This window comes from Mangifera indica, chromosome 20, assembly GCF_011075055.1.
Source record: "Mangifera indica cultivar Alphonso chromosome 20, CATAS_Mindica_2.1, whole genome shotgun sequence".
In the NCBI taxonomy this organism is placed as follows: Eukaryota; Viridiplantae; Streptophyta; class Magnoliopsida; order Sapindales; family Anacardiaceae; genus Mangifera; species Mangifera indica.
This window is the reverse complement of record NC_058156.1, coordinates 3,031,144-3,057,615: the sequence shown is the minus strand read 5'-3', so window position 1 is coordinate 3,057,615 and position 26,472 is coordinate 3,031,144. Positions and strand designations below refer to the sequence as shown.

The 26,472-nt window shown below is 33.6% G+C and overlaps 1 protein-coding gene across 8 annotated transcripts in view; it reads left to right on the top strand.

Moving 5' to 3' along the window:
* The first annotated feature begins 4,580 nt into the window (after positions 1–4,580).
* The window catches only part of LOC123204513 (serine/threonine-protein kinase ATM), a 42,643-nt gene continuing 20,751 nt past the window's right edge, over positions 4,581–26,472 (top strand). For 6 of the 8 annotated variants that reach the window (XM_044621218.1, XM_044621217.1, XM_044621216.1 and 3 more), the window contains exons 1-36: positions 4,581–4,744; positions 4,963–5,071; positions 5,174–5,317; positions 6,039–6,200; positions 6,312–6,507; positions 6,640–6,796; positions 6,889–7,028; positions 7,133–7,220; positions 7,356–7,459; positions 9,232–9,330; positions 9,871–9,927; positions 10,158–10,242; positions 10,616–10,690; positions 11,326–11,367; positions 11,468–11,538; positions 12,585–12,633; positions 13,841–13,912; positions 14,682–14,837; positions 14,937–15,026; positions 15,115–15,302; positions 15,899–16,505; positions 16,593–16,664; positions 16,798–16,965; positions 17,873–17,998; positions 18,987–19,114; positions 23,337–23,493; positions 23,626–23,672; positions 23,742–23,805; positions 23,897–23,971; positions 24,211–24,330; positions 24,831–25,016; positions 25,232–25,353; positions 25,433–25,502; positions 25,607–25,734; positions 26,074–26,215; positions 26,318–26,458. In XM_044621218.1, the coding sequence (XP_044477153.1) occupies positions 4,676–4,744; positions 4,963–5,071; positions 5,174–5,317; positions 6,039–6,200; positions 6,312–6,507; positions 6,640–6,796; positions 6,889–7,028; positions 7,133–7,220; positions 7,356–7,459; positions 9,232–9,330; positions 9,871–9,927; positions 10,158–10,242; positions 10,616–10,690; positions 11,326–11,367; positions 11,468–11,538; positions 12,585–12,633; positions 13,841–13,912; positions 14,682–14,837; positions 14,937–15,026; positions 15,115–15,302; positions 15,899–16,505; positions 16,593–16,664; positions 16,798–16,965; positions 17,873–17,998; positions 18,987–19,114; positions 23,337–23,493; positions 23,626–23,672; positions 23,742–23,805; positions 23,897–23,971; positions 24,211–24,330; positions 24,831–25,016; positions 25,232–25,353; positions 25,433–25,502; positions 25,607–25,734; positions 26,074–26,215; positions 26,318–26,458 (4,506 nt within the window). In that variant the 5' untranslated portion in view covers positions 4,581–4,675. The remainder of the gene's footprint in view (positions 4,745–4,962; positions 5,072–5,173; positions 5,318–6,038; positions 6,201–6,311; positions 6,508–6,639; positions 6,797–6,888; positions 7,029–7,132; positions 7,221–7,355; positions 7,460–9,231; positions 9,331–9,870; positions 9,928–10,157; positions 10,243–10,615; positions 10,691–11,325; positions 11,368–11,467; positions 11,539–12,584; positions 12,634–13,840; positions 13,913–14,681; positions 14,838–14,936; positions 15,027–15,114; positions 15,303–15,898; positions 16,506–16,592; positions 16,665–16,797; positions 16,966–17,872; positions 17,999–18,986; positions 19,115–23,336; positions 23,494–23,625; positions 23,673–23,741; positions 23,806–23,896; positions 23,972–24,210; positions 24,331–24,830; positions 25,017–25,231; positions 25,354–25,432; positions 25,503–25,606; positions 25,735–26,073; positions 26,216–26,317; positions 26,459–26,472) is intronic. The other 2 variants (XM_044621212.1, XM_044621219.1) reach the window with 2 other exon arrangements.

Below are 26,472 nucleotides of genomic sequence, written 5' to 3'. Positions count from 1 at the left end.
TCGCGGCTTAGTCTGCACAGTTCACTCAGACGTGACAGACGCATAGACGAGGGACAGAGATGGGAGAGAAGAGAATAATAAATTTTGCAGTTCTCGATAAAGAGAAAGCATAACGAAAGAGCACTCCACTTGCGGGCCCTCCAGAGTGGCCCCCAATCGCTCTCATCCTACAAGCAAAGTATAGATTCCCCCCACACCACACACTTCTCACGTGCCTGCCTTCCACCCCAAAATTATTATTATTATTTCAAATAAGAATTGGCCGCATCAGAGCAGTCTGTGTGAAGAACACACCTGAGAACATAGGGCCCACGTTTCACCGTACAACTGACACGTGTGATTTCGTTTTGTCACCTCAAACGGTAATTGATCATCATTTTAATCATAAGAATCACGTACTGCGACCGAAATCATTAACTCTATGTCCTAGAATGTGCATAGAGCTATAGGTTGTTTCAGATGGATGTAGACTGAAAACTCATGTCCCCCTCCAGGCCAAAGTGTCATGGTCCATGGTGGATACTCATTTTATCAATATAGATTTTTCACAGAAAAATCAACACCAACATTAATTTTTATTTAAAAAATTTGGCTTAAAAATACTTTTTTACTTATTAAATTTATAAATAATATATTGAAAAATTAATTGTTTTTCTAAATAACCCAAATTGAAGAAGCACAATTGAATTTCAAAGCAACAGAAACACAAAGTTGAAAATTAGGAGCAATTAAAAATCATCACAGCCACCATTTCACAAAAATTCCAATCCCACAACAAAGAAACAACTCCATATTTTTCCTTTAGTTCTATCCAACCAAAAGTTGTATTTTTTCAGTATCTTTTGACCGAAACCATCCCATAAGCTCAAGCACAAACTTCTTCAAATCAGTTGCCAAACCATCATGACAAACACAATCACAAACCATTTCAAATGGGTTGTTGCTCTATTTTCGAGTCCAATTGTAGCGTCAATTTTAGGTTCTTGTGTCACTTCATTGTCGTAGACCATTTAATTGGATTGAGTTCCAATTATTTGTTCGTTTTGAGCTTTTGATACAAATTCTTTTTTTCTTTTACAAAATTTTTTTTTTCTTTTACAAAATTTATAGATATTATATCAAGTCGATTTTAAAAAAGGGATGATTGGTTTTAATCACAGTAGTGATTTCATCAAAGAATACATCTGCTGTGATTAACCAATAAGAAACCCTAGAGTAAGGAGAAGCAATGGAAGAAAACTCTAGTTTTTATTATACTGAAATTGGTGCTTACTCTTATCAACCAATGAAATACCTATGATTTGATAAAAATTTATATACATATAATATTATATTATATTTATCGTCCATTGTGTTTTATAGACAGATGAACCGCTTGAGTGTGTTGTCGACTTCTTGAAGGGAAGCTAAAGGCATTTGCCCCATAAGCCAAAGGGATTCTTCGTTATAAAAATTAAGTAGAAGTAGGTATGCTCAAGCCGAAGAAAGAAAAAAGGCACTGAAAGCTCTTTCAACCAAATCCTCAAGCTCCTAGAGGTGTGGTCTGGGTAAAAAACAAAGTAGCATCGGTGGCCTATTTATTGACTATTTATACATCAAAGAAAGTAGTATCTTAGAAGGGTAAGAGGGGGAAGGAGGAATGTTTGAGGGTTGAGAGAGGAAGAGGGAGGGCTAATTCGGTCGACTCTAATATATTATTTCCTTTGGTTTAATGTCAATGTAAATATAGCCAGTAAAAAATAAGAGAAAAATGTGTCCCTGGGAACTTTTAATCTTCATGCAAAGATATATTAGAGTCTATGCTTTAGCGTGATTAATGATTGGAGGTTTAAATTATGTTACCATCTTTTACGTGCTATCTATATCCTAATTTATTCCTACTGTTTTTAATATTAAAGCCCCTTCTTGCGGCCTATCATGCGGCTGCTAGCAACATTACTTTCAAGCCATCTCCTTTAATCAGATAACTTTCAATCAGGAAAATCTTAAGCTTTCTTTATTTTCCCCCTCTGTAATTTAAGTATTAATTGTAGGAGTTCGAAATTTAAACTCAAGTGTGTGGGCTTTGCTAATGAATATGAATATTATATATTTGAGGTTCCCTCTGATGATGATGATCAGAATCTGATGTGGTCCTCCTCATGATGTGGTCAAACAACATGAACCTCGTAATTTGTTCAGTCAAGGAGGTTCTTTGGAAGCCACATGTATGGCAATGATGCATTCTTAGATGTTGCTCTAGGGACCATGATTGGCTAGAAAAGTGGTGGATGATGACCCAGTATGTCCCTTGATCCAATGTCTTGTTTATCTATCGATTAACACCTTGCGACTAAACTAGCTCGTTATTAGAGATCAAATCTAAATTATGATCCGTCAACATCCCCCGTGCATGTGACATGTGACATGAATCATGGTTGAAATAGGCCTTATTAAAAAAAGCCAAAAAACTGACAAATCGAACCCAAAATCAAACCGAATAAAAAAATAGTAAATCAATCTATCAATTACAAATTTGGTTTGGATTTTGTTTTTTAATTTTTTGGGTTTGATTTTGGATTTTTATCAAAATTTGTCATCTTCGGTTAACTAACCATTTAACATTCACCAAGAGGAAACTATCATTACAAAGAAAGAACATTTATTTCACAAGTCATTCCACAAGGTGGTCATAATTTTATTAATTTGAAAATAAAAATAAATAATAAAAGAAGAAACACATATTCCAATAAAATAGAACGCTAACACCTAAAAATTTCATAGTTGTTTTAGATGGATACGATATTCTATTGTCCATTACCCTTTTTATCAAGATGGAAGCACACTTGGTTTTGGAGTTTCAGTAATGAATGTCCATTTTGGTAAAATCAAACAATCATTTTTACGATGTTTTTCAATATATATATATTAGTTTGGTTATGTTGATGATTAAGCATACTATGCCGAAGATTATAGTTGTATGGAAGATTTTTGTATATTTAATTTGCAATTTTTTTTTCTTTCATATAAAAATTATATTTTGAGTAAATTTTAATTAAAAATTGAAAATAATTTTTGACTGATTGAACAAAATTCTGGTTAATTGATCTAATATTATCGGTTAATCGAGGGAATTAGATTGGTTATAGTTTAGAAAAAAAAAAAATTTCACCCCTAGTTTGTAAGCCCTAATATTAAATAAAATTAGGAATTTAATACTTCATTTACAAAAATACCCTTCTATCACTCATTCTAGTAATAATTAATTATTATCACCTAAATTATTAAAAACCTCGATGATGCTTACTCTAGTAAAAAGGTAAACATGATAATATGTTTTATGTAAATCATCATCTATCAACAAGAGGAAAATAATCTTGCTTTTGTTTAATAACAATTCTTTAATAAGTTTGCCTTTATGTTTACTTGTAAGGATCATACTTAAATGCCATTGGATTCATCTATAAATAACACCACTCTTAGTGATTTGATTAAAGTTAAATACGAATAACATCAAACTTAAACTCATTGAACTCAACTTATTTGAAATGAGTCAAGGTCAAGTTTAAGTTTGAGTCAAACTTTGAGTATAGTTTAATAATGAAATGATATCGTTTTAATTCGTATTAATCAAAATGATATTGTTTTAGTAAATATATATTGAATTTTTCAAACTCACGAGTTTTATGAACCAAATACCTCTAAAGTTTAAATTTGAAAATATTAAACTTTCAAACTCAAACTCATTTATATCTAAATTGTTTTTAACTCATTTAAACCAAATTTGAGTTTAAATTTATATAAGTTTGACACAATTCAAACCCCTAAATTCTTAAGCAAATAACCCATTAAGGAAAATAGTGTTGCGCCATCGGGCTTTCACGTGAGATTGGACTTAGCCGAAAAGCCCCGATTCGACTGGAGTTTAATAAACCTTTGTAAAGCATGCAATCAAATCCAAATCATACTGACTAAGAAAGTCTTCACAAATCATATTTTGCCTCTGGTAGAAGTGAATTACCTGGTATTGGGCAATTCATGCTTAAAACCAATAGATTTTCAAGTATTTTTTGACCAAATTTTTTATTTTAAGTCAAATAACCCATTAGAGTTTACTAAAACACTTTGCCTCAATTATAAACCAAATAATATGTATAATTTTATATACAAATAATGATATATTATTACGTTATTAAATATTATTTTATTTTTAATTTTAAATTATCTAATTATATAATGACTTGTTATTATTTATATATAAAGTTATGCATATTATTTATGTATATAATCTTATTTTATTTTTTATTATCGATAGTAAAATTTAAAAAATAATGTTATATGTATATATTTTTATATATAATTTAAATATATAGATAATATATTATTATGTAATTGAATATTATTTTATTTTTAATTTAAAATTATTTAATTATATATAAATATAGGGTGTACTGAAATTTAAATGCGATAAACTTTAGTCAAATCATACTTTACTTACTGTGGGCAAATTCCTTCCGCCTCATTCTAAATGATTCTATTTGTATACCCTGAGAATGTTGATTAATTTTATATACCCTAAAACATATATATATATATATATATATACACACACACACACACTTAGGTCGTCTCAGATGTCCAGAGTCTTGACTCAACACTCCTACTGTCTCTAGACGCTTCAAACGTTTTCCCGCCAATGATAACGTCAAGGGACTTTCAAGAGATTGCCGATAAACTCTCCTCTGATAAGGCCAAAGCGAGAGAGGTTTTTTGTTACTCCTTTTTGTTTTAATGTTTTAACTATCGCAGAATTTGGTTAATTTATTTCTTTTATTATTTTGGGTCATTTCTGTTGAATGTTATTGTTTTCTTAAGTCTCAAGTAGCGATTGATGTTTCAAGCATCCTCTGCTTCCCCAACTATACACTAAATTAAACTTTACAATAATATTTTCATTGTCTGACTTTGTATATATGTGTTTAGGAAGGAATAAAGTTGTTGTGTACATGGTTAGAAGGAGAAAGATCTGTCATGTTCTGCAGATTTCTTGGAAAGAACACTGCAAAGTTGGATTCGAATGATATTCCTGGCTGTAAGATTAACGTGTATTTGCAATTATTAAATGTACGTTTAAGAGGCATTGTGTGAATAAATTGTTAAAAACAGATTGCAATGTTTCAAATTGTTTCTGCAGCAGATACATGGCCATATCTTGTAATATTGCTCATCAGTTGCATAAAACTAGAAATATCTACAAGCAAGCGGCGCCCGCCTAAGATTAATCTTGCAAAATCTCTTCGAGCTGTCATCCAACGAGCTGAAGATGCCAAGTTTTCAGGTTAGAAATTGCATGATATGGTCAAGTGTCTGATTTATGTAATAATTTAAATGTTTATTGAAAGTTTTTCATTGTTGATTAGCACATATGTAATCATTACCTGTCGGTTGAAATATGTTTTTAAAAGTAAAGAGTTGAATAAAAAATAAAAGCAAGAAACTGTCATGCAGGATGACTTTGGATCCCTCAGAATGTGTCTGCAAAGTGATCTTATAATTATTAAAAAAAATCAATTTCTGAAGGTAGTCAACTTTTGTTTTCTTTAAAGAGAGAATTGAAAAAACCTAACCCTTCTGAAGTTCCCTGGCCAAAGAAGTTGGAAATAGTTTGTTAATAGAATTACTGACCAATCTGTATTTTTGGTTGCTAATATAGATTGCAATATTTGGTGTATAGAAGTAGTAATTTCTTATCAGAAATTGATAATGATCTTGCAAATGGGTTGTTAATTTAAAACTTTGATTTATTGATTGAAAGGACAACTAGTTTCTTGGGTTTATTTGATTGAGTTACCTTCCCCCACTCTCCCCAGGGATGGATTGTTATCCTCTCTGTTTCATTTACTTTCTCAGTTTTGCTGGCGCAAAATGGTGATAGGCACCAGATCAATGGATTGGTTCTCTAAGGAATGATTATGTGTGTGAGTGTTTATATATATTTTTTGATGGAAGAAGTGGAGCAGTGATTGATGTTGTTTGTTCTATCACTATGTTCCTGCCAGGAAAGGTGTTACCTCTATTATCTGTGGTTAAAAGACTTTTTAGACATGTTTTCGATGTGTTAAGCAATGTTCCAAGTTTTCAGTCGGAATATGGGATTATACTTCGGGATCTTTTGGCGGTTAGAGGTTATTGTTTTCACATGGGGAAGTGCATTTACAGAAGTGAGTTTTCATATGAGAATCATATAATTCCTGCTTGTTAATGAAATTGTCTTTTTATTTAATCATTGTTCACTATTTTCAATTTCTTACTTAAATATCTGTTTTGGCAAGACCTAATGTGTCTATACATGGAGAAGGTGGAATCAAACCTTGAGGAGAAAAATAATAGTCAATATAGTCAGAAAGAGGAGGTCTTTCGCTGCATCCTGACTCTCCAGTCGCTTTTAGAAAATGCCCCGGGAGATTTTCCAGAAACTCTTAGGGAAGGTATTGTTAAGGGTTTCATCCGGATATTTTCTTTTTTAAGGTACATCATTAATCAAATTGATATATTTCCTTTTCTGTATATACTATTAACATGCTATTTCTTCTTAGATCTACCTTTTGAGAAGTGCTGACTCTGATATGGTATTCGGGCCATTGCTTGTAACATTTTCAGGGATGAGGGGAAGATTTCACGGAAGCTTATGGATTGTGTTAATACCTATTTGTTAAAGGATGGACCAAATTTGGGTTGCCAGTCCTTGGAGATCCATGATTCCATGCAGCATTTTGTTTATCGCTGTTGGCTTACAACCCATGATCGTGGTCTCAAGGTTTTTAACCATTTATAATTTGCAATTGGATTTTCCTATTCCTGTATGCTTTGTTAGTCTGTGTTACGTGTTTATGTACTTCTCTTTTGCAGGATGCTCTTATTTTATATGCTAGGCTACAACTGAACTTAACTAGAGATGTTTCTGAAGCAAGTTCTCTGGTTGAACAACTTCTGGATCTTGTATGCAAGGAACTAGATCAAAGCAGTTTACCTGGTGCTGGTGTGCCGAGGTCAGTGTTTTAATTGTTATTCTTTGTCAATTTTCTTTTTCTATTCAATTTATAGTGGAGTTCCATGTTGTGATTTCATGGATGGTTGTGCATTGTGTATTCAGGAATGATGGTACTAAGGATGATAAGTTTGGAACTCTCAATAGCTCTCAATGTGGTTTGGTGGAGCTTGCGGCACTTGTATTTTATCGGGTATAATTCTACACTCTTATGCATCAGAGCTCCTACTTATTCTTTTAGTTAATGTTGTTAACTGAATCTTATTCTATTTGGAGTCCAATTAGAGAAACAAAGTTTCTTAGCATAATATTGCTTATTTTCCACCAGGCATGCGTTCATATGACCAAAGCACCATCAACTGAAAAACGGGCCAAGAGGGAGCATGCTTCTCACCTTCTAAAGGAGGCCCTCATGAAAGGAAAGTGGTTATGGTATGTTTTATTTTGGAAATTAGGTCTCTTAAATAAATTTTTTAGTGATATAGGTAATGCTCAAGTCTTGTCTTCCATGGCTTGATATTCATCACAGTTTCAAGTTTCCTCAAATTTTGTGAATATATATGATGCCAAGTCAATTTTATCTATATTTAATTTTTTTTTTTTTTTGTAATTTTATTTCCACCCTTTGTCTTCTACAATTTGATATGCAGTAAATTTGTATCAATAGGAATGCTCTTATGTACAAAAAAGCAGTTTGAAGTGACTTCAACTAGATAATTACTTGTTCTGTCAAACAAGATTTGATTAAGTCTGATCATGTCCTGGTAGCGTCTGTGGCATCATTGTTGCTAGCTTATACAAATTTTGAGGTCTGGTTGTGTGCTATAATTATGTCAATTATGGAAGGTTATGATCTGATTTAGTCTTCACAAAAGACATTGTAAAATTGAAGTAACTGTGACATACGTTCTTGATGATATAAATTTAAATGTAGTTATATTGAATTTTGTTAATATATCCAACCTTTTTTAAGCCTCCATTGTAGACTTCTTCATTCTATTATACAACTAATTGTCCATTACTTTTCTTGAATTTTATTGGAAGTTCCTATCAATATCATTTCTGCATTTCTGATCAGGAATCTTTTGCTATTTTGTTAAACTAGATAATATTATAAGTTTAATATATATATATTTGATGTGGATCTTCCATATAACTAGAAGCATCCTTTATTTAGACCTTTACTTCCCTAAGCTCCTTTTCTTTTTCTTTCATGCTAAACAACCACATAGTAGATTTGATTATTTGGGTTTCATTTAATAGTAGGAGTGGATATAAACCGAGCCAAGCTTGAACACTTCTTGGCTCAAGTTTGGTTTGAATAAAAAATGATTCAGTTCAAGTTCGATGAGCCAAAATTAAGGGTAGTTTGAGTTTGATTCAAATGAAAAATGGTTCGATTTGAGCTTATGACTTGAATTTGTGGCTTGAGTTTGCGACTTATTAATGAAACGACATCTTTTTACCCAATAATGAACAAATGATGTTGTTTTGACAATTGCTTAACATAATTTGAATCGAGCCAAGTTTAAATAGAGTCGAACCATTCCTTAGTTCACAAGTCAGAGTAAGCTAAACTTCCTTTAATTCAAGTTCGGTTCAATTCAATTTTAAAAAAGAGGTGACTATCTTTGCGTGAACTTGAGTTAAATGAATTCAAGCTAAGCCAAATCGAGTTGAACTGGATTTTGAGTGGAGCCAGTACAGTTTGGATTTAGCCCTATTTAATATGTCAGTTCAATGTCAACAAGATGGTGGGTAAATGATAGGTAATGGGGTCTTCCTGATGTAATATGATATTAGAATAACATCATTATGGCTTTGAATAATGATATTTAATGAGAATTTTGTGTCGTTAACAAAGTTCTCTTGATATATGCACTGATGGCATAATTTTTAATAAGAAACAAATAGTATTGTATTGAATATAACATTTACAAAAGGAGGAATGAGTTAATTATGTCTTTGACATAAAAAATATATGTTGTGTGATATATGTATGTAAATTTTATTTATTTTATGCATAATGCTTGTGCTTTTTTCCAATGCAATAAAATTATGATTACTTGTGCCCATTCTAGAGTAACGCAATCCTTCTCTCTCTCTCTCTCTCTCTCTCTCACACACACACACACACACACACACTATCTTCTCATCTTTATTCTGTTTTTTTATGACATTCATATTAATGAAATGCATTGCAGGCATGCTGTTTTTCGCTGTCTCATTTGCAATTACTACACTTGCATTAGTGAGGACCTTTTTATCTATTGGTTTGAGGGCATTTACACAAACTTTGAAAGGTAATTATATGTCAGCAATCTGTTATTGGCTACTTGTCCCATTTTAACTTGGTGTATTGACCTGATCTATAGTTTATTGCAACAATAATAATGTCAAAAAAAAAAAAAACTTTGTGTATTGATCTTTCTGGTATTTTTCTCTATCATGGTTGACAAAATAATTTCACTGTTAAAATTACTACTGTGGAGTGTTGACATTGTAGCAAAGAGACTGCATAGTTGTTCACCATTTAAAACTTTTTCTGTCTGAATCCTGGCACAACTTTAATTGTCATTTATTTATTGCGTTTACCACAATTAACTATCTGGATTGTTGGTCATTCCTCTGAGTCAGGTGTCTATGTAGGTTTTTTTAGCATTTGCTGGTTGACAAAGAGCATTTTAGGAATTTTATGAGTGTTTCAACAGTTGCTGCTCATGAAAATTCTTACCTGATATAGTTTTGACTCAAATACACACATTTATTCTGTGTTTCTGCTGGCAATATTACTTCCCACATAAATGGCATTCTTGCTATATCATTGTGTGCTTAATGTGCAGAATTTTGAATGATGCAAACATGAGGCACGCTTATGATGGTTTGCTATGGACCTTGCGGTATGCTTTGATTTACTATTGTAACAAATTACTTAATGATTGAATCCTTTGAGCCTGTGCCAAGGGTTATCTTTATTGTTGAGATGCAGTGTAATATCAAGGACAATCTTGCAAGTTCAATTGCTACTGCCTTTTTGTATTATTAAATATGAAGTTTAAACTTCTGGAATTATGTTTCTTTTCCCTTTTCTTCTTTCTTTTCTCTTATGTGTGTTTACATGCATCCAAAGGAGTTTGCAGGAACTGTCTTCTGCACTGTTGCTTCCAAATTCACCAGTGGAGATTCCATCAAGTTCATCATTTTCCCCTAATAAGGCATGTTGATTTGTTTTCCCTATAACATTCAATGATGAATCTTTGTTGTGTTTTATTTTTGTTTCATTTAAACCATAATATGGTAGAAACCCTGCTATTCAAGTTTTTCATTTCTATTCTTTCTAGAACTTTGTCTTATCTTTGAAAACCTGTCATTCCTCATTTTTCTGAATTTGCATTCATGTGAAGTCATGATGAGAACTTAGAGTTGACAGGATTCCAGTTTATTTTTTTTTTTCCATTTTTGAATAAAAGTGATCACCTTGCAACTTGCAACTCTCTGTTTTGTGCTGCTGTTTGTATCCCAAACAGTTTATTCATCTTAATGGGAGTTCGATTTACTTGGTTGTTGGATTTTTTTTTTTTTTTGCAGTTTGATTGTGGCTGGCAAATGATTTGGAACTGTCTGATGCATGGTTTACCAATATTCAGCAATTTAACCACAGTGGTAAGTTATTGTTGGCTTTGTTCTTTTATCAATTAGATTTATCATTTTCCTGTTCTATTGGTTAGGAAGCTATATTTACTTCTAGGGTCTGATTTTGAGATGTACAATGGATATAGATGGTGGATGGTGTCAAGTGATTTTTCCTTTAGTTGATGCCTTTAATCACTTAGGTTAATTGAAATTCCATGTATTTGCTTCTGGGCTGATTTGTTATGTACAAGGATTTATTTTTGTTCTTGTTTCTAGGGTAGTCTCAAGCAAATTTTACTTCTCTTGTTGCAATGTCTCTCTGCTCCTTATGTTCTGTTTATAAGATGTCTCTATAATTGAAAGGGTTCCTCATTTGGTGCTATTTCTTTTTTTTTTTTTTGGGTCCAAAAGGTTGGTATGCACACTCATTTTTGTCACATTCGAAAGATAAGCTTTGATAAAAGGTTGGAGTCTGTAGATGAGACAGTAACATAAATGCAATCTGTGTTATTTTGCTATCTTTGTGTATAATCCGTCATAATATTGAATATTATCAGTTCTGGTATGTAATGTTGACCAATAATACTGTATTGCAATGAGAAATGTTTCATTTATGTAGTTCGTTAATCTTGTACTACAATGTGCATTTGGGTTCATTCATGCAGGTGGAGGCTGCTTTGGTGCTCCTTGGACGCATTCTTTCATGTGTGAGTACAAGACTCTTTCAGTTTTAGATTACATGCTTTTTTCTTGACTTTCTATGCAGAGTTCATCTTGTTAAGCAATTTACTTATTTTCTTCTCTTAGGATTCAATAAATACATGTTTCGTACCCCAAGATGTATGGGATCTCCAGTTATTCAAACAAATGCCATCAACGTATGTGCATCTTTCTTTGACTTAATGTAAAATACAGGAACTCCCTTTAATATTATATAAAGTTGAGCTCATGTAAATTAATTGTGATTTTCTGTGAGGAACTTCCTAAAGTGCTGCTATAGCATGTATATTTTTAAGTTCTACAAATTCCAATTCTATGCTTCTAATTAAAGACAAAGAAAGATATGAACGGGGAAACACATTTAATGCTTGTGAGCTTGAACGCTGGGGTTGCAAATCTTGTAATAGATTTCAGTTAGATGTTATGTTAATCCCTTAGAAAAATTATATTTGCCTGCCCAAACTGTTACCATACTTTATGATGATATTTTCCAAGACAGTTCTACATTGTTTGTCAGACTGCTAATAGAGTTGTTGTGTCACCCCTTTTGGAGGTGGAGGGTTTGATATTATATCTAATATCTGGAAATAAAGGTGCAGAGTATCTACTTAGGAGAACTTCACATATGACTGATTTAGGAACACAAATAATATTTCTGTCATTTGATCAAGGCATTATATAATGTAGGTCTGAAATCTGACATAATGTTATCGAAGTTTCTTTTCTAGAAGTTGTTGCCTGGAGAAATCTGCAAGCGTTAGGGAGCTGTAGAGTATTTATTCTGTTTTCTGTCCTCAAATTTGGGGAAACTATTTTGGAAAACTAGTTGGTAATTTTCTCCTAAATTTACTTGTAAGCATTTTATATCATAGCTCACTCTTTAGCTTACCCACTGTGTTTCAGTTATTTGAAAATGTCTTGTATGTATGCTGTGATGAAAGCAAAATCTTCATCCCTAAGTTTGAATACAATTCTTGTCTTCCATGGTAAGCACATCTTTTAAACTCTTATAGATCATGTGACCAGAGTTTGTCAATTAAATAAGGGTAATAGACAGTCTGGAAGTTTGTTTTTGCTGGGTGGAGAGAAGGGGATTATTGGTACTTGACTTTTTTTTTGTCTCACTTAAAGACCTTAAAGTGTGACCTTGTGCTTTTATTCTTTTCTCAATTTTTATCTGATCTGTCTTTATGATGTCATCCAGGTCTGCCTTGTACTTCATAGCATGCTATTTTTCACGTAAAGGTTCTCAAGTAAGTGGCTTTCGTTGGATTTTCTAGGTTTTTTCTTCACCTTAATGTCATTTCCTTATTGTCTTTTTTGGAGTTGGATGCCACTTGCTCATAGTTTCCCCAGCTCTTGCCCCACTATTTTAACTACTTGTTTCCTTTTCCTTGCCTTTTGGCTATAAAGTTTTAAATTTATTATTGATTCTGGTTTTGCTGTTTGACTTAGGTTTTTGATGTTTTTTCTTTGGTAAGTAATTAATTAGAAGGTTTTATAAACGTGATAAAGGTTCGAACCCAAGATTTCTTCTTAAAAATTCTAATGCTCCACCAATTTTGCTAGCTTTTTTTTTTTTTAAAGGTTTTGATGTTATCAAGTAAAGAAAATGGAAATTGGCTAAAATAACCCTACAGTAGGGGGTGATTTAAAATGTGGCAAAATCTCAGTTCAGAGTGCCAATCTATTGCATACAACTTTTTGCGAGTAAACATGCCATCTAGTCAATGTCAAGTCTTGCTAGATAACAAGTTGTCTAGCTGTTATCGAGTCTGTCTAGTGTGTTTAGTACATAATGGCATTATGTCATTTTGCTAGACAAGAATGTGTCTAGACAATGCTGAGTTTTTCTAGTTTAATTTATAAATTTTAGTGTAAACATTATTAAGACACCTTGTGGTTTAGTCCACATCTTGTTTATCTAGTTTTGCTAAAAGCCCTGCTGTCTATGTGTCCAGTAATAGTTTTAGTTTATAATAAAGTGACATTTGTTATTTCAAGAGAGTGAGTAGTTTGATAGGTTGTGCAAATTAGAAACAAATTATTTTCAAATGGCCCCCCAAATTCAGGATTATTTCAGCTGATTTACCAAAAAAAATTACGCTAATATATCTTGAGGACTCTCAGCAATGCGAACTACATAAAACTTAAGTTTTGCTCAGTTTGAACTAGTTAAGATTATGAAGTGGCAGCAGAAGTTGTAAGCTTGCTTTGGGTGAGATTTCCTATAGATTGAATTCAACAGCAGCCAGCTAGGGCTTTTTTTTAAATTCTACTAGGCACAACATACTTATTATCAAAATAGTGCCTATTGTATGTCATTCCCGTTCAAATGAGCTTGAGGTCCCAAGATGGTGAACTTTGACCTGGGTCTTTCTTTTACTTCTAGAGCTTGAGCTGACTAGTCAATGCCAATATAATTTATGTATCATGTCTACCATTTATATGTTTGTGCAGGGTGACCATCGAGACATTTTTCATCTGAGGAAAAATCTGTTGAGAGCAACCTTGGGTTATCTTGACTACAAGGTCTGTTGGCCATGAATTCCTATGCAATATTGGATTTTTTCTTTTAAATATGATTGTCTTGTCTTTAGATGCAGTAAACTTTATTTCTGTTATCAGAGTATAGATTAAGTTTCAATTCCCTTATGTGTTCTGTTGCTGCTGTCTTAACATATTCACCTATCCAATTTTGTTGACAATATCTTCCATCTATGCTGTCCAGTAACCAGTGATCTTTGATGGTGAAATAGTTGATTACAATCTGTCCTAGTTGTGCAACGAAAAAAAGAAAATAATAAGGTTCTCTTGATTAGGGAGGGAAGTTGAGGTGTTGATCGAGGTAGAGGGATAACTAGAAAGTATATTGAATTGTCCTTATTGTTTTGGCTAATCTTTTGAGTTTTGATATTAGTAAGTTTGCATATTAAAAAAATGGCCAATTTATGTAATATGGGGGCATGCGAAATACTTCTGGATTTTCTGTGATAATTTAAATGGACTCCTTCTGACTTATAATGCTTTAGATATCAATTTATACTTGGCAGGACTGTTGGATTGGCAACAACTTTGTATTGTTCTGCCATTCTGTCTAGTGGTTGTATACTTTAAATTTGGATTTTAGAAAGATTGCAGATTTTGTGGATAAATATGTTTAATTAAATCTTTTCCCCCTATGCTTTCATTATTTTCTTACCTTGAGTTGCTTCATGATGTTTTATGTTAAAAGTTTAATGCCTGCTTTCTTTCTGAGTTTGTGTTATTCTTTGTTAATTGCTAATATCTCCTTGGGCAGGAGGATTCCACATTGAATGAATGCTTGGTATTGTTGTTACCAGCAGCCATTTATGCTCTTTGTGCTGGTTGTTCTCCTTTTACAAATTACCACGGAGGGAATTTCTTGTCATACTCTTTTCTAGATGTTACCGACATTGGAGATGATAGGTTCAAGGTGTGTGCTGTTTTTAATCTCTATTGGTTGCCATTTGACATTTGGTTCTTTTACATTTATGTTTGTGAATGAGAAGATGAAATTTGATCGTTTTTGTAGATAGATGAATGTGAGCACAAAAGGCAGCTTGACCCTTTTAAATGCTTTGTGGAAGTTCTTGCAAAATTTGATTTGGGTTCTAGTTCTAAGGTGAACCATATTGTACCTTAGGTTTTCATTTTTTTTTTTTTGGGGTTTTATCTGATCATTAATATTGTTCAGTTTTGATTATTGTCAGGTTTTCTCATCTTACTGCCATCAGAGTGTATGTCTTCCCCAGCAACTTAGAGATCCACTTCTGCATGAAATGGAGAATTACATTCTTGGAGCTGTATTAAATAAGAATACCAAACAGAAGCCTCTATCAGAGGTCTTCATTATGTGTGCTTTACTGTCCAATATTATGTATGGCTTGTTTTTAACAAGGTTTGTATATCATTCTTTTCTAATTAACAAGTACCATTTTTCTTTCTTACTAATTAGGAAAAAATTCTTGTCTTTTATAATGAATTTCCCCTTAATATAATAGGGTTTGTTTCATATTTTGGGATTGCATCTGATTGTTGTTGTACCTTGTTTAATTTTTCCTGTGTTGTTGGTTAGCCAAACTTCATGATTATTTTCTTTGTTTTCATCTACTACTGGACGTAGCAAATTAGTTTGAAGTAACTATTAGCTTAGCTGGTTGGTATATCTTATTTACTCGATAGGCTGTGTGTTTTTGATCTTACTGGTTGTTTCTGTGATACCATTACAAGAATAAATTAAAAATATGCTACCTGGTTTCTTTTCTTGAAGCCATTTATAGGGTATTTGTCAGTTTGGTCCGGGATATACATCAATGATTAGTGAATGGGCATTACCTTTGTGTTTAGAAGATCATTGCAAAGGCTATATGTTCGCCTTGAAGAGTGTTCTTAAGCATCTTTATTTATTTATAAGCATCTTTATTTATTTATCTTTTCCTTTTCTTTTTTGCACATCGGCTTTTACTTATGTTTTATGTTCCTTATTAATTTCAGGAAAAGAGAGGTTTCTTTGTTTCTCTCCAAAGTGGGTCATTGCTTATTAGAATTAATAGATCATTCAGTTGATTTAATCCAAGAAAACTACAGTGATGTTCAATCTCTTGGTTGTTTTGGCTCAAACTCTGATTTTAATGAAAGAAGCTTCCTTGTATCTTCACTTAGAAGCTTTATCTGCTCCCCTGTTTTTGTCCAATGGAGAGATCAAGATGTTCTAGATGCTACACTTTATGATGGACTAATTCAGGCCATTGAGAGGGTTTTAACGTCTCTGACCAGACTGTATGAAAAATACTCTGACTGCATAAGTAATACTCAGTCTGAGACGATACTTTCGGAAGTATCTGTATCTGATACACAACTACAACGTTCCTGCAAACTAAATAGCAATAGAAATAGGATTGTGGATGTGGAGTTGGATGTAAATGAGGATACAAGGAACGTCAATAGTTTGACTGTCAATGGGAATTTTGCCGCTGGAATGTCCTATTCAGCAGTGAAGTGGAAGTTGGAAATAATATTTTTAATTTCATCATTTTTCTCAGTTTTACATGTTACATGGGATATTCTCTTTGAGCTGATGGAGAAAGAGTGCAGCCCTGAGGTATTTTAATCTGTGACCTTATTACCTGCGTATCTTTTTCATATCCTTCAGTTTCTCATGGAATGTTATATTAATTTTCAACCTTAGGTTCGTGAGAAGATTCTTTACTATCTTTGTCAGCATCCTAGCTGGTCCTCTTCTACAAAAATCATAGACTTGGTATGATACTGCGTGTTTGGTGATTCATGAAAAAATTTAAGCAATATCAGGATTTTCATTGCCCATTTCATTTTGTGTTATACTATTCTCAGTTCCATGTTTGCTGCACTTTCCCCTCCATTCCTTTTGGCAGGTTAAAATAATGGATAACATGATCAAGATGCAAGTGAGTCTTAAGCTTGATTGTGCTCATATACTGACTGCTATTCATGGCCTTCTGGGTACCTTGCTATTGTTTGAAACTGCTGAAAGGGATAAAAAATATGCTGTCCAATCATTGAGGGAAAGGGTGCCTGAACAGGTAAACCTAAAACTTCTACATTCCTTTGGATTTGGGATAAATATACTGCATTTTGTTAGGATCCCAAGTGCAAGGTATGAGACTTGGATCCCACATTGGAAAGTATGGGCAACTAGTGTGGGGTTTATATGGCATTGGGCTTTCCCATCTCAATAGTTAGCTTTTGAGGTGTGGTTCTCCTAAGGTTCGTATCATTTGGTATCAGAGCCATCACCATGTCTCCCAGTTGCAATTGTGCGGCGCGGGTGGTGACGCCGGTATTGCAGTGTTCGCCCGGGGCTAGCAGGAGCTAGCGCACAGCCAGCTCGTGTGGGCGCCGGGGTTGCAGAACGTGGTGGTATGTTAGGATCCCAAGTGCAAGGTATAACACTTGGATCCCACATTAGAAAGTATGGGCAACTAGTGTGGGGTTTATATGGCTTTGGGCTCTCCCATCTCAATAGCTAGCTTTTGAAGTGTAGTTCTCCTAAGGTTCGTATCACATTTAAAGAAGAAAAGTTATGGTAGTCATTTCTGTTACAGTTTTTGTCTGATATTTTACTATAAATTTAGTTAGAAACCCTGGTTTATAATTATTGTGTTTTAATTTAAAATGTAGTGGTTATATTTGAGTTGACTTTATTAAAATTTTGAGCTGTTTGTTCAGAATAAATATTGTGATATTCTATTGTTTAATTTCACAGTTTTGAAATAAGATATTTGTTTTCCATGAACAATTTCTTTAGGTTGGGTGGGGGAAATTAAATCTTTACCATGGTTTGAGTTTGGGTGGATTTATTATTGCTAGTGTTTAGATGTTGATAAAAGATTTTTTTTTGTTTCCAAAGTATCAATTTTGTTGTTCAACCCCATTGAAAGTGGATTGTTATATACCTCTGCTGAGGTTATTGCTTAATTTGATTTTCAGTGCTTGATACATCTTGGGGATCTTTTGAACAAAGTTGCGGAATATGATCTTCTTGACTGGTCTGGACGGGTTAAGCTGATTGACTGTATGTGTAATTTTATTTCACTCACACCTCATATTGGGCAGGTAATTATTCGTAAACACAAAATCTATGATTTGGTATGGCAGGGATATACACTCATAAGACCCCTGTATGCAGCCAGGGGCAGTATTATGGAATGATATTTATTCTCTTTTTTGTGATTTTATCCTGTTCTACAAAAAGTTATATTCTCTTATTTGAGTACTACAAATATGGTTGAGAAGTGTTAAATATTATAGTTTACATATGTAATTTTAACGTGTTCATTGTGAGACATACTGTTGGGAATGGGATATTGTTAGATACATGGCTAATTTCAACACAAATAATGGACAATACAGAAAACAAACGCTATTTTATTGATAAATGGGATTTATAAGTGGATAAACATACAATTTGAGGGGCTAGGACCTCCCATTTTGGCAAGTCAAGGTGTCAATGACCACCAAAATGAGTCTAAAAGCTGTCTACAGTCTAAAGTTGCGTAAAAACCCTAATTTCTTCCTCCACTCAACCCTAGCTACCATTTATATACACTTATTCCACCCCTAAAATTAGGGCATATGTCCCCTAAATCCTACCCCCTAGAATTAGGACATGTTTCTCCAAAAACTCTCAAGTCCTGACAGATAGACATTCTGATTTGGTGGTACTATATTTTGTTGGATGTGGATATGTTGGCTTGTAACATGTAAGTTTTCGTTTGTTTGACAAACATCTTAAATAAGGGCATGTTTCTAACATAATACCTCGGCTTAAATCTAACCCTACTTGCTAACACTGATGTGACTCTTAAATTGATAAGTCTGTGCAGGACTCCTTGTTTAATTCATTTGGTTTTGCAATATCCATAATGGTTTTGTTGACCTGGTTGTTATCTCATATTCATAATATAGGGTAGATTGTTATGTTTCTATTTATTTATGTTTTTTTTTTTTCCATATTAATTAGACATATTGATCCCTTTTCTCTTGCTCCAGTCCTGCCCCCAATAATTTCTCTTTATTGTTGCTGTTGTGTAACTCTTTGCAGTCAATGATCGAGAGACTACTTTTGATGCTTCAAGATCCTGATTATCGAGTCAGGTTATTTCTGGGCAGAAGAATTGGTGTTCTATTCCAAACTTGGGATGGGCATGAGGAGCTTTTCCAGGATATATGGTGGGCTCACTAAATTATCATGAATTATTTTCTTTTATTATGTTGCCTTCTTTCTAAAAGCGGTGAAAGTTTACTGCTTTTTTTTTTCAAGCTAATATATAGAGTTCTCCTAGATAGATAATTACTAATTGAGATAAGCCAATATCAAAAACAAAATAAAAGATAACATAAATTCTAGTCTAGATAATAAGATAGATTTTAAATAGATCAGAGATATTATATATGAAAAATCTAATTTTATAACTTAGAATTCTTACATTCCCCCTCAAGTTGGTGCAAAAATATCCACCATTTTCATCTTGGACATTAGATTATCAAAACTTTGTCTAGGTAGCCCCTTGGTCAGAATATCAGTTGTCTGTAGAACAATACACAACTAAACAACACACACTTAGCTGTTTGTGTGCAACCGACAAGTAAACAACACACAAAAGCTTCTTTTCTATCTCTTCTTTGATAAAATGCCAATCGATTTCCACATGTTTGGTTCTGTTATGATGCATTGAGTTATGTGCAATATTGGTAGTTGCCTTGTTGTCATAGTATAGCTTCACATTTCCTCTCCTCCAATGTTAAGTTCTACTATAAGCCTAAGCCACATCAACTCACCATTACTTTGTGTAATTGCCTGAAATTCAGCTTCTGTGCTGCTCATAGCCACCACAATTTGTTTCTTACTCCTCTAGGTTGCCAAATGCCCCCAAACAAAGGTGCATTAGCTTGAGGTTGACCTTTTATCATATATTGATCCTTCTCAGTTAGTATTTGTGAATGCTTCAATCTTTCTGTAGTGTTTTTCCCAAAATCAAGCTCTTACTTCGAGTCTTCTTTCGATATTGCAAGATTCGATTGAAAACCTTCAAATGTTTCTCTTGTGGATTATGCATGTGTTGGCTCACCATACTCATAGGAAAGACAATTTTTGACCTTGTGTGAGATAGATAAATTAGTCTACCAACCAATCTCTGCATTGTCCCTTGTCCACTGGTGTATTTTCATTATCTATGTTAAATTGTAAATTAGAATCCATAGGAATTTCACTCAATTTACAACCCAACATTCTAGTCTCTTGTAGCAAATCTAGCATACATTTCTTTTGTGAAACTGCACTGCCTCTTTTACTTCTAGCAACTTCTATCTTTAGGAAATATTTTAGATGCCCAAAGTCCTTTATCTCAAAATCCATGGCAAGCACCTTCTTCACCCACTCTATTTCCTCTAAATTATCTATTGTTAGAAATATATCATCCACAAATACTATTAGAATAGTGGTGTTACCATTCATATGCTTGAAGAAGAGGGTATGATCAACCTGCCTTTGAGTAAAATAGCTCCTAACAACTTTAGCGAATTTCTTAGACCATGCTTTAGGTGACGGCTTTAAACCATATAAAGATTTCTTCAATTTACACATTTGACTGCCCAGGTTATTTCTCTCAAATCCATGCGGTAAGCTCACGTACACCTCCTCTGCTAAGTTACCATCTGAAAAAACATTCTTAACATCTAGTTGTTGCAAAGGTCAGTCTAGGTTGACAACTAGGGACAACAACACTCTAATGGTAGTCAACTTGGCTATAGGTGCAAAAATCTCCTCATAGTCTACCCCATATATTTGAGTAAACCCTTAGCAATTAACCGGGTCTTATACCTCTCAATAGAACCATCAACTCTATGTTTCACAGTAAACACCCACTTGCAGCGTACAATCTTCTTCTCTCTAAGTAACTCACTAGCTCCCAAGTCTTATTCTTCTCTAAGGCTTTCATTTCCTCCATTACAACCTCTTTCCACTTAGGATGACCTAAGGCCTCTTGTATTGTCTTAGGCAATTATACACTTGATACATTAAGAGCAAATGCACGAAACCTTGAAGATAACTGATCATAGGATACATAGTTGAAAGTAGGCTGTAATATGCAAGATCTAACTGCTTTCCTAAAACCAATTGATAGGTAAATACTATCATCAACAACAATATTTTCAAGAGCTAAAGATTTTGAACCTTGCAACTTTGCATTATTTCCTGTTGTGATTACAGTTTTGTCCTAGGTTGAAGTGGTTGACCATGAGTGTCATTAGTAGGTATAATGCTTTAAGTTTCATGTATTCGGGAATAGATCTTTAAGCTTGCTTGTTTTGATCTTGTCAATCCTCTCCCTGGTTCTAAATTTTTAGGTCATACAAATATTTCTAAATATTCAAGTTCAGTAGGTTCTAAATTTTCAGATTGTTCTATAGGTGGTGTCACATGCCAAGATGATGACATAGACATTGGTGTAGGAGTTTCCCAAACACTATTTTCTTTACCTAATATCTCCCTTTGAAGAGAAGTGTTTGAAAATTGGAATCCATAGGAGTTTCACTCTTTCTCCCATACTTTTTTGATCATTAAGTAGTAAAGGTACCTGGCTCTTTAGACACTAGGGTAGAAAATTCTGATTCTGGAAGGGTACTTGAACCATTGAATTCTCTCTGACTTGACATTGTCACTCTCCATCTACTTTCCTTTCTTCTTACCTCAACAAAAACTTCTCTAATGGATGGTAAAGTTCCCTTACATGAAATTCTTCCCCTAACTTCATCTAGTTACTTGTCTAACCCAACAAGGAATTCAAATACTCTTTCTTTCCCAACCGTCTTGACAAACTTCACTCTATCCAGTGGACAGTTCCAATTTGCATCACAAAACAATTCTAGCTCCTGTCATAGCTTAGTCAAAATACCATAATACTGAGTTACCAACATAGCACCTTGTCTTGTTTCTCTCTATTTTGATTTCAACTAAAAAACTGAGGTAGAATTACCCAAATGAGAGTAGGTATACCTGGCAACATCCCATATATCCTTTGCTGTAGGAAAGAAGAGGTACAACTGCCTGAAATCTGCCTCCATCCAATTGATCAGCCAAGACATGATTGTACTATTTTCTACCTCTCGTTTTGGAAAGGTTGGATCATCCTCATTCAGTGCTGTAGTTACACCAGTTAAAAACCCATCTTTCCTCGTCCACGAACATTCAGTTTTATTGATGAAACCATGGTATATAGTTCTTCCCATTTAGTTTATCAACTGCTATCTTAATTGTATTTTGATCAATGGTATCTTGAACCATAGCCAAAGGCTGTTGAGCCTCAGTCTGATCAGATAAAGCTTCAGACAAGGAAGGTACATCACCAGTAGTGGGATGTTTAGAAATAGGAGGATCTCTAGGACTAATCATTATGGCTGTATTTACCATCTTTTGTTCGAGACCAGTTAGAAAACCTGGCTTTGATACCATAAAGCAGTGAAAGTTTATTGGTTTTTTCCCATCTATTTCTTAACTATATTGCTACACTGCTAGTTAACATATTGAGTTCTCCTAGATAGATGATTACCAACAAGGATAAGTCTATATAAAAAACAATATAAAAGATAGATAAATCCTAGCCTAAATAATAAGATAGATTTTAAATATATCTTAGATATTACTTATGAAAAATCTAATCTGATATCTCAGAAATCCTACAGTTTCTTACTCCCTCAATATGAGCTTTTGTCGGGGCTATGACTTTTCTACTATGTAGCAATGTGCCATTTCTGTTGATTTAGACAACCTAATGCAAAACTGAAAAAATGAAGCACACAAATTTTATTTTCTTTCCCTTTCTGTTTCCAATAACCAAACATTGACACATGGCTTGGAAGGGGTCCACAGGCTGAACATTTTGTACACTTGTATGTTACTGTTGTGCTCTCATTGATGCTTTTTGGTATACATATTACTTAACAAAAGAAAATAGCTTGCAAATCTCTGCTCCTTCCAGATTGCTTAAAATAGCTTGTAGGTCAACGTGTTTTATACAACATTGAGATGTTGCTTGTTTTTCTGAGGCATATAAATTGATTCTTGTAATTCCTGTCTATTCTTGCAGCAGATATATGTGTCTTTTTGCAAGGGTTCAAAATTGTTTCCTCCTTCACTAGTATCTTATCTTATATCAATCGATTTAAGTTTTTGATGAAATAAAATAAAGAAAGAAAGAAAGAATGAATGAAAGTAGGAAAGAAAGAAAGAAATTATTTGTTTCTTGGTTTCACCTGGATCCTGAAATATTTCTAGGTTTCTTTTTTCTCTCTAAATTTTTGTGTTATATTGGCAACTGATTGTATTCTTTCAACCATCAAGAAATGTTTTGGATGTTAAACAAATATTGATTTTCCTTGGTGGTATGCCCAGTAACAATTTTGGTGCTATTCTGGTTGTTCACTCAAAAGAAAAACTTGTCAATGCAAAGGAAGCCTTAGCTGCTGGTCCCCAGCCTCGTCCCAAACTGGAGACAATTATTATTAGTCTTATGCATATTGCTTTGCACAGTGATAAAATAGAGCTGGAGGTATTCTTTGGTTTGGTTATCAAACAGTTTCAAAATAATGTTTCCAACTTTGTTGGATTTCTTAGTTTCATATACTTATCAAGTGAGTAATGTTTGTTGATTTCAATTGCTAATTTTCTGTGGCACATGCAGGCTGTTTTCATGATGAGTGTTGTGTCTGCTATTGATCCTTGCCAGAGGTACAAAATTTCACTGTCTTTTATTTTAGTGGCTAATTGCATTTTCTAATAATAGTCTCTTTACTTCAGGGACTTGGTGAATGTGGCACTTGATAATCTATCCCAACAGCTCCAGTATGCAACTAGATGGAAGGTGATCTCATCTTGAGATTACTAACATGAACTTTCATTTTATTGCTGACACTTTCATTTCATATAAATTCTTTTGCTCCTTTCTGTTACAGTACTTTGAGGAAATCTTTGGTTCAATCCTCTTTTGGTGGGTTGATTGTGGTGTTAGTTTAGTTGCATTGGTTGAGGTAATGTACTCATTGTATCTGCAACAAACCCTATTTATATGTTGGATAGTGTGAACGGTTAATAGAAATGAATACAAGATAGTTTATTGTATATTTGCCATACCCCTTACTATTTTCTTTGGAGTTTTTGTTTCCTCTGCACCTAGTTTTGTCAGATTCAAGCCCTTCTTTTATGTTGTTGGGTAGGCAACTAGCATCAGCGTCATTCAGTCTGATAATTTGGTTATCAACGTTTGCAGATTCGACGGCTTTTCGTATCAGATGCTGAACCTAGTTATTTTATGCAATATTGTTGCCATTGGCTTCTTCCAGCTCTTGTTTTGCATGGGGAAAACTCTGACCTGAAGTGGGTGGCTGAGGTTTGGAGCAGATTCCTGATTCTTTAATTTCTAAAAGTGGATTAACAAAATGCATGCTGAGGAGATCAATCTTTGATTGGAAATAAATAAAAGTTTTCTGGAGCCATAGCTAAAAATTTGAACATGTTTATACCTATTGAGAATACAAATTTTCCTCTTATTTAGGAAACAGTAGATTGTTACTATTTGGTTAGGGATTTTGTTGCAATTTTATTATTCATCCTAGATTCTCTTATTTTGTTTCCTATTTTCCAATAGGAAAGTCAATTGAGTTAGTTCTTGGTTTCCATTCTATATTCTATTATCAATTGTGTATAACCCGGTAGTATTCCTAAAGAATACTAAGAGTAATTTACCATTCAACTTTTATCAATACTTTCACCATCCAGCAAGAGATTAAGATTGCGATGATTGTTTCCCTGATCGTCAAATACAGTACTATTATTTTGCCCTACATAAATAGTCTATTGCATACTACTCATACATTTATATCCTTGCAGATTGCTGGTCAACCTCTTGCAGAGCTGGTAAAAAATCACTTTGTGCCAATCTTTTCTGTTAGCATGGCTTTGCACTGCAGTGAAAGACCTGGAAATGAAATGGCAGCAATGGTTCTTCAGAGTTCTATTTTACACTTGGCTGAAATTTCTGAGGATGAAAGAGATAAACTGATAAAGAAACATATGGTTTGCTTCTTATATTTTAACAATGGTTCTGTTGTCACATTCACAGATCATGCGTATCTTCATATTTACTTTTATTTATATATTATTTTAATTTTTTAAATTTAAATTCTACTTGATGGAAATTACATCTAGGCCATGTCTGATTATATCAACTTTAATTCATTAAAGATATCATTGAATGTTAAATGTTGGCTTCCTACTTACTTTATTTGTAGGTATCAATTGTCAACCATATTCTATCTCTTGCCTCTAGTGCACCAGAACCTGCAGTCCCTTTCTTTTCAAGGGATACAATCATTCATGCAATCCAAACAGTTGTGGATGGATTTTTGGAAATGTACATTACTGTCTCTCCACCTGATAAATTATGTGAATTTATGACATATGTAATGTATATTTATGATGTACTAATGTAGGGATGATTATGCTAGAAGTGCTGGTGTTATCGATAAAATCAACATATTTCGCCCTGATAGAGTTTTCATGGTGATCCTGCAACTTTCTACACTGTTCAAATTCAGGATTCTTTTGTTTGCCCTTCGGTTTCAACTGAATTCTTTCTTTTTGGAATTATGTTTTCGATTTTGCAGTTTATAGTGGAAATGCATTACAAAATTTCTGCAGCAGTTCATCACAGGCATAAATGTCATCGGTTGGCTGGGATTGAGGTGCTTATAAATATTCTTGGGCATAGAGCTGCTGTTTCAAGCACTTCCAAGTGAGTAACAGTCTATGGTTAGCTAAGATAATGTCTGTGCCAGCAATTTAGATGAGCTTCAAGCTGTTTTACTCAATTTTTTGTAGAATTACAGTTTAAGGTTTTTTATTTGTTCATTGTCTATTTCTTTTTTTATTTTTTTTTCTATTCCTTTTGTATCTTCACAGTCCCTAATTGTTGAGTTTTGTGAAAATTTAGGAGTGCTTCACTTGTTTCCAATATATATAGAACTTTCACAGATTTTTTTGGTATCTATTAATTGCTGTCAATTAAGTGATTTATTTTTATGATGCTTGAATGTGATTTCTCATTGAAATCATTTTATCTGAGTTAATGCAGTTATCTTTTCAATTTGATTGGCCAATTCATTGGTTGTCATGCTTTACAAGACCAGTGTTGCCGGATCATATCTGCTTTGCTCAAACCTTTCAAAAATAACCCATCAAAAGAAATTATCCATGTGCTTGGCGAACAACTTCAGGTATTTATTTTATTTCAACTCATATGTTTTATATTAACATCGAATATCTCAATGATAATGCGTGGCCTATCGATATCTTCTCCACTGCTTGTTGTTATGTAGTTTTTGGTATCAAAGTTGGTGGCCTGCTGCATTCCTTCTGATGCTAGTGCAGTACCTTCTAGCTCAAGATCATCCCAAGTTTTATCGTTGCTTCTCCAGTTAACAGTGGATTCTGATCCATCTCTTTATGATTACGTCAGAGTAGGCTTTCTGAC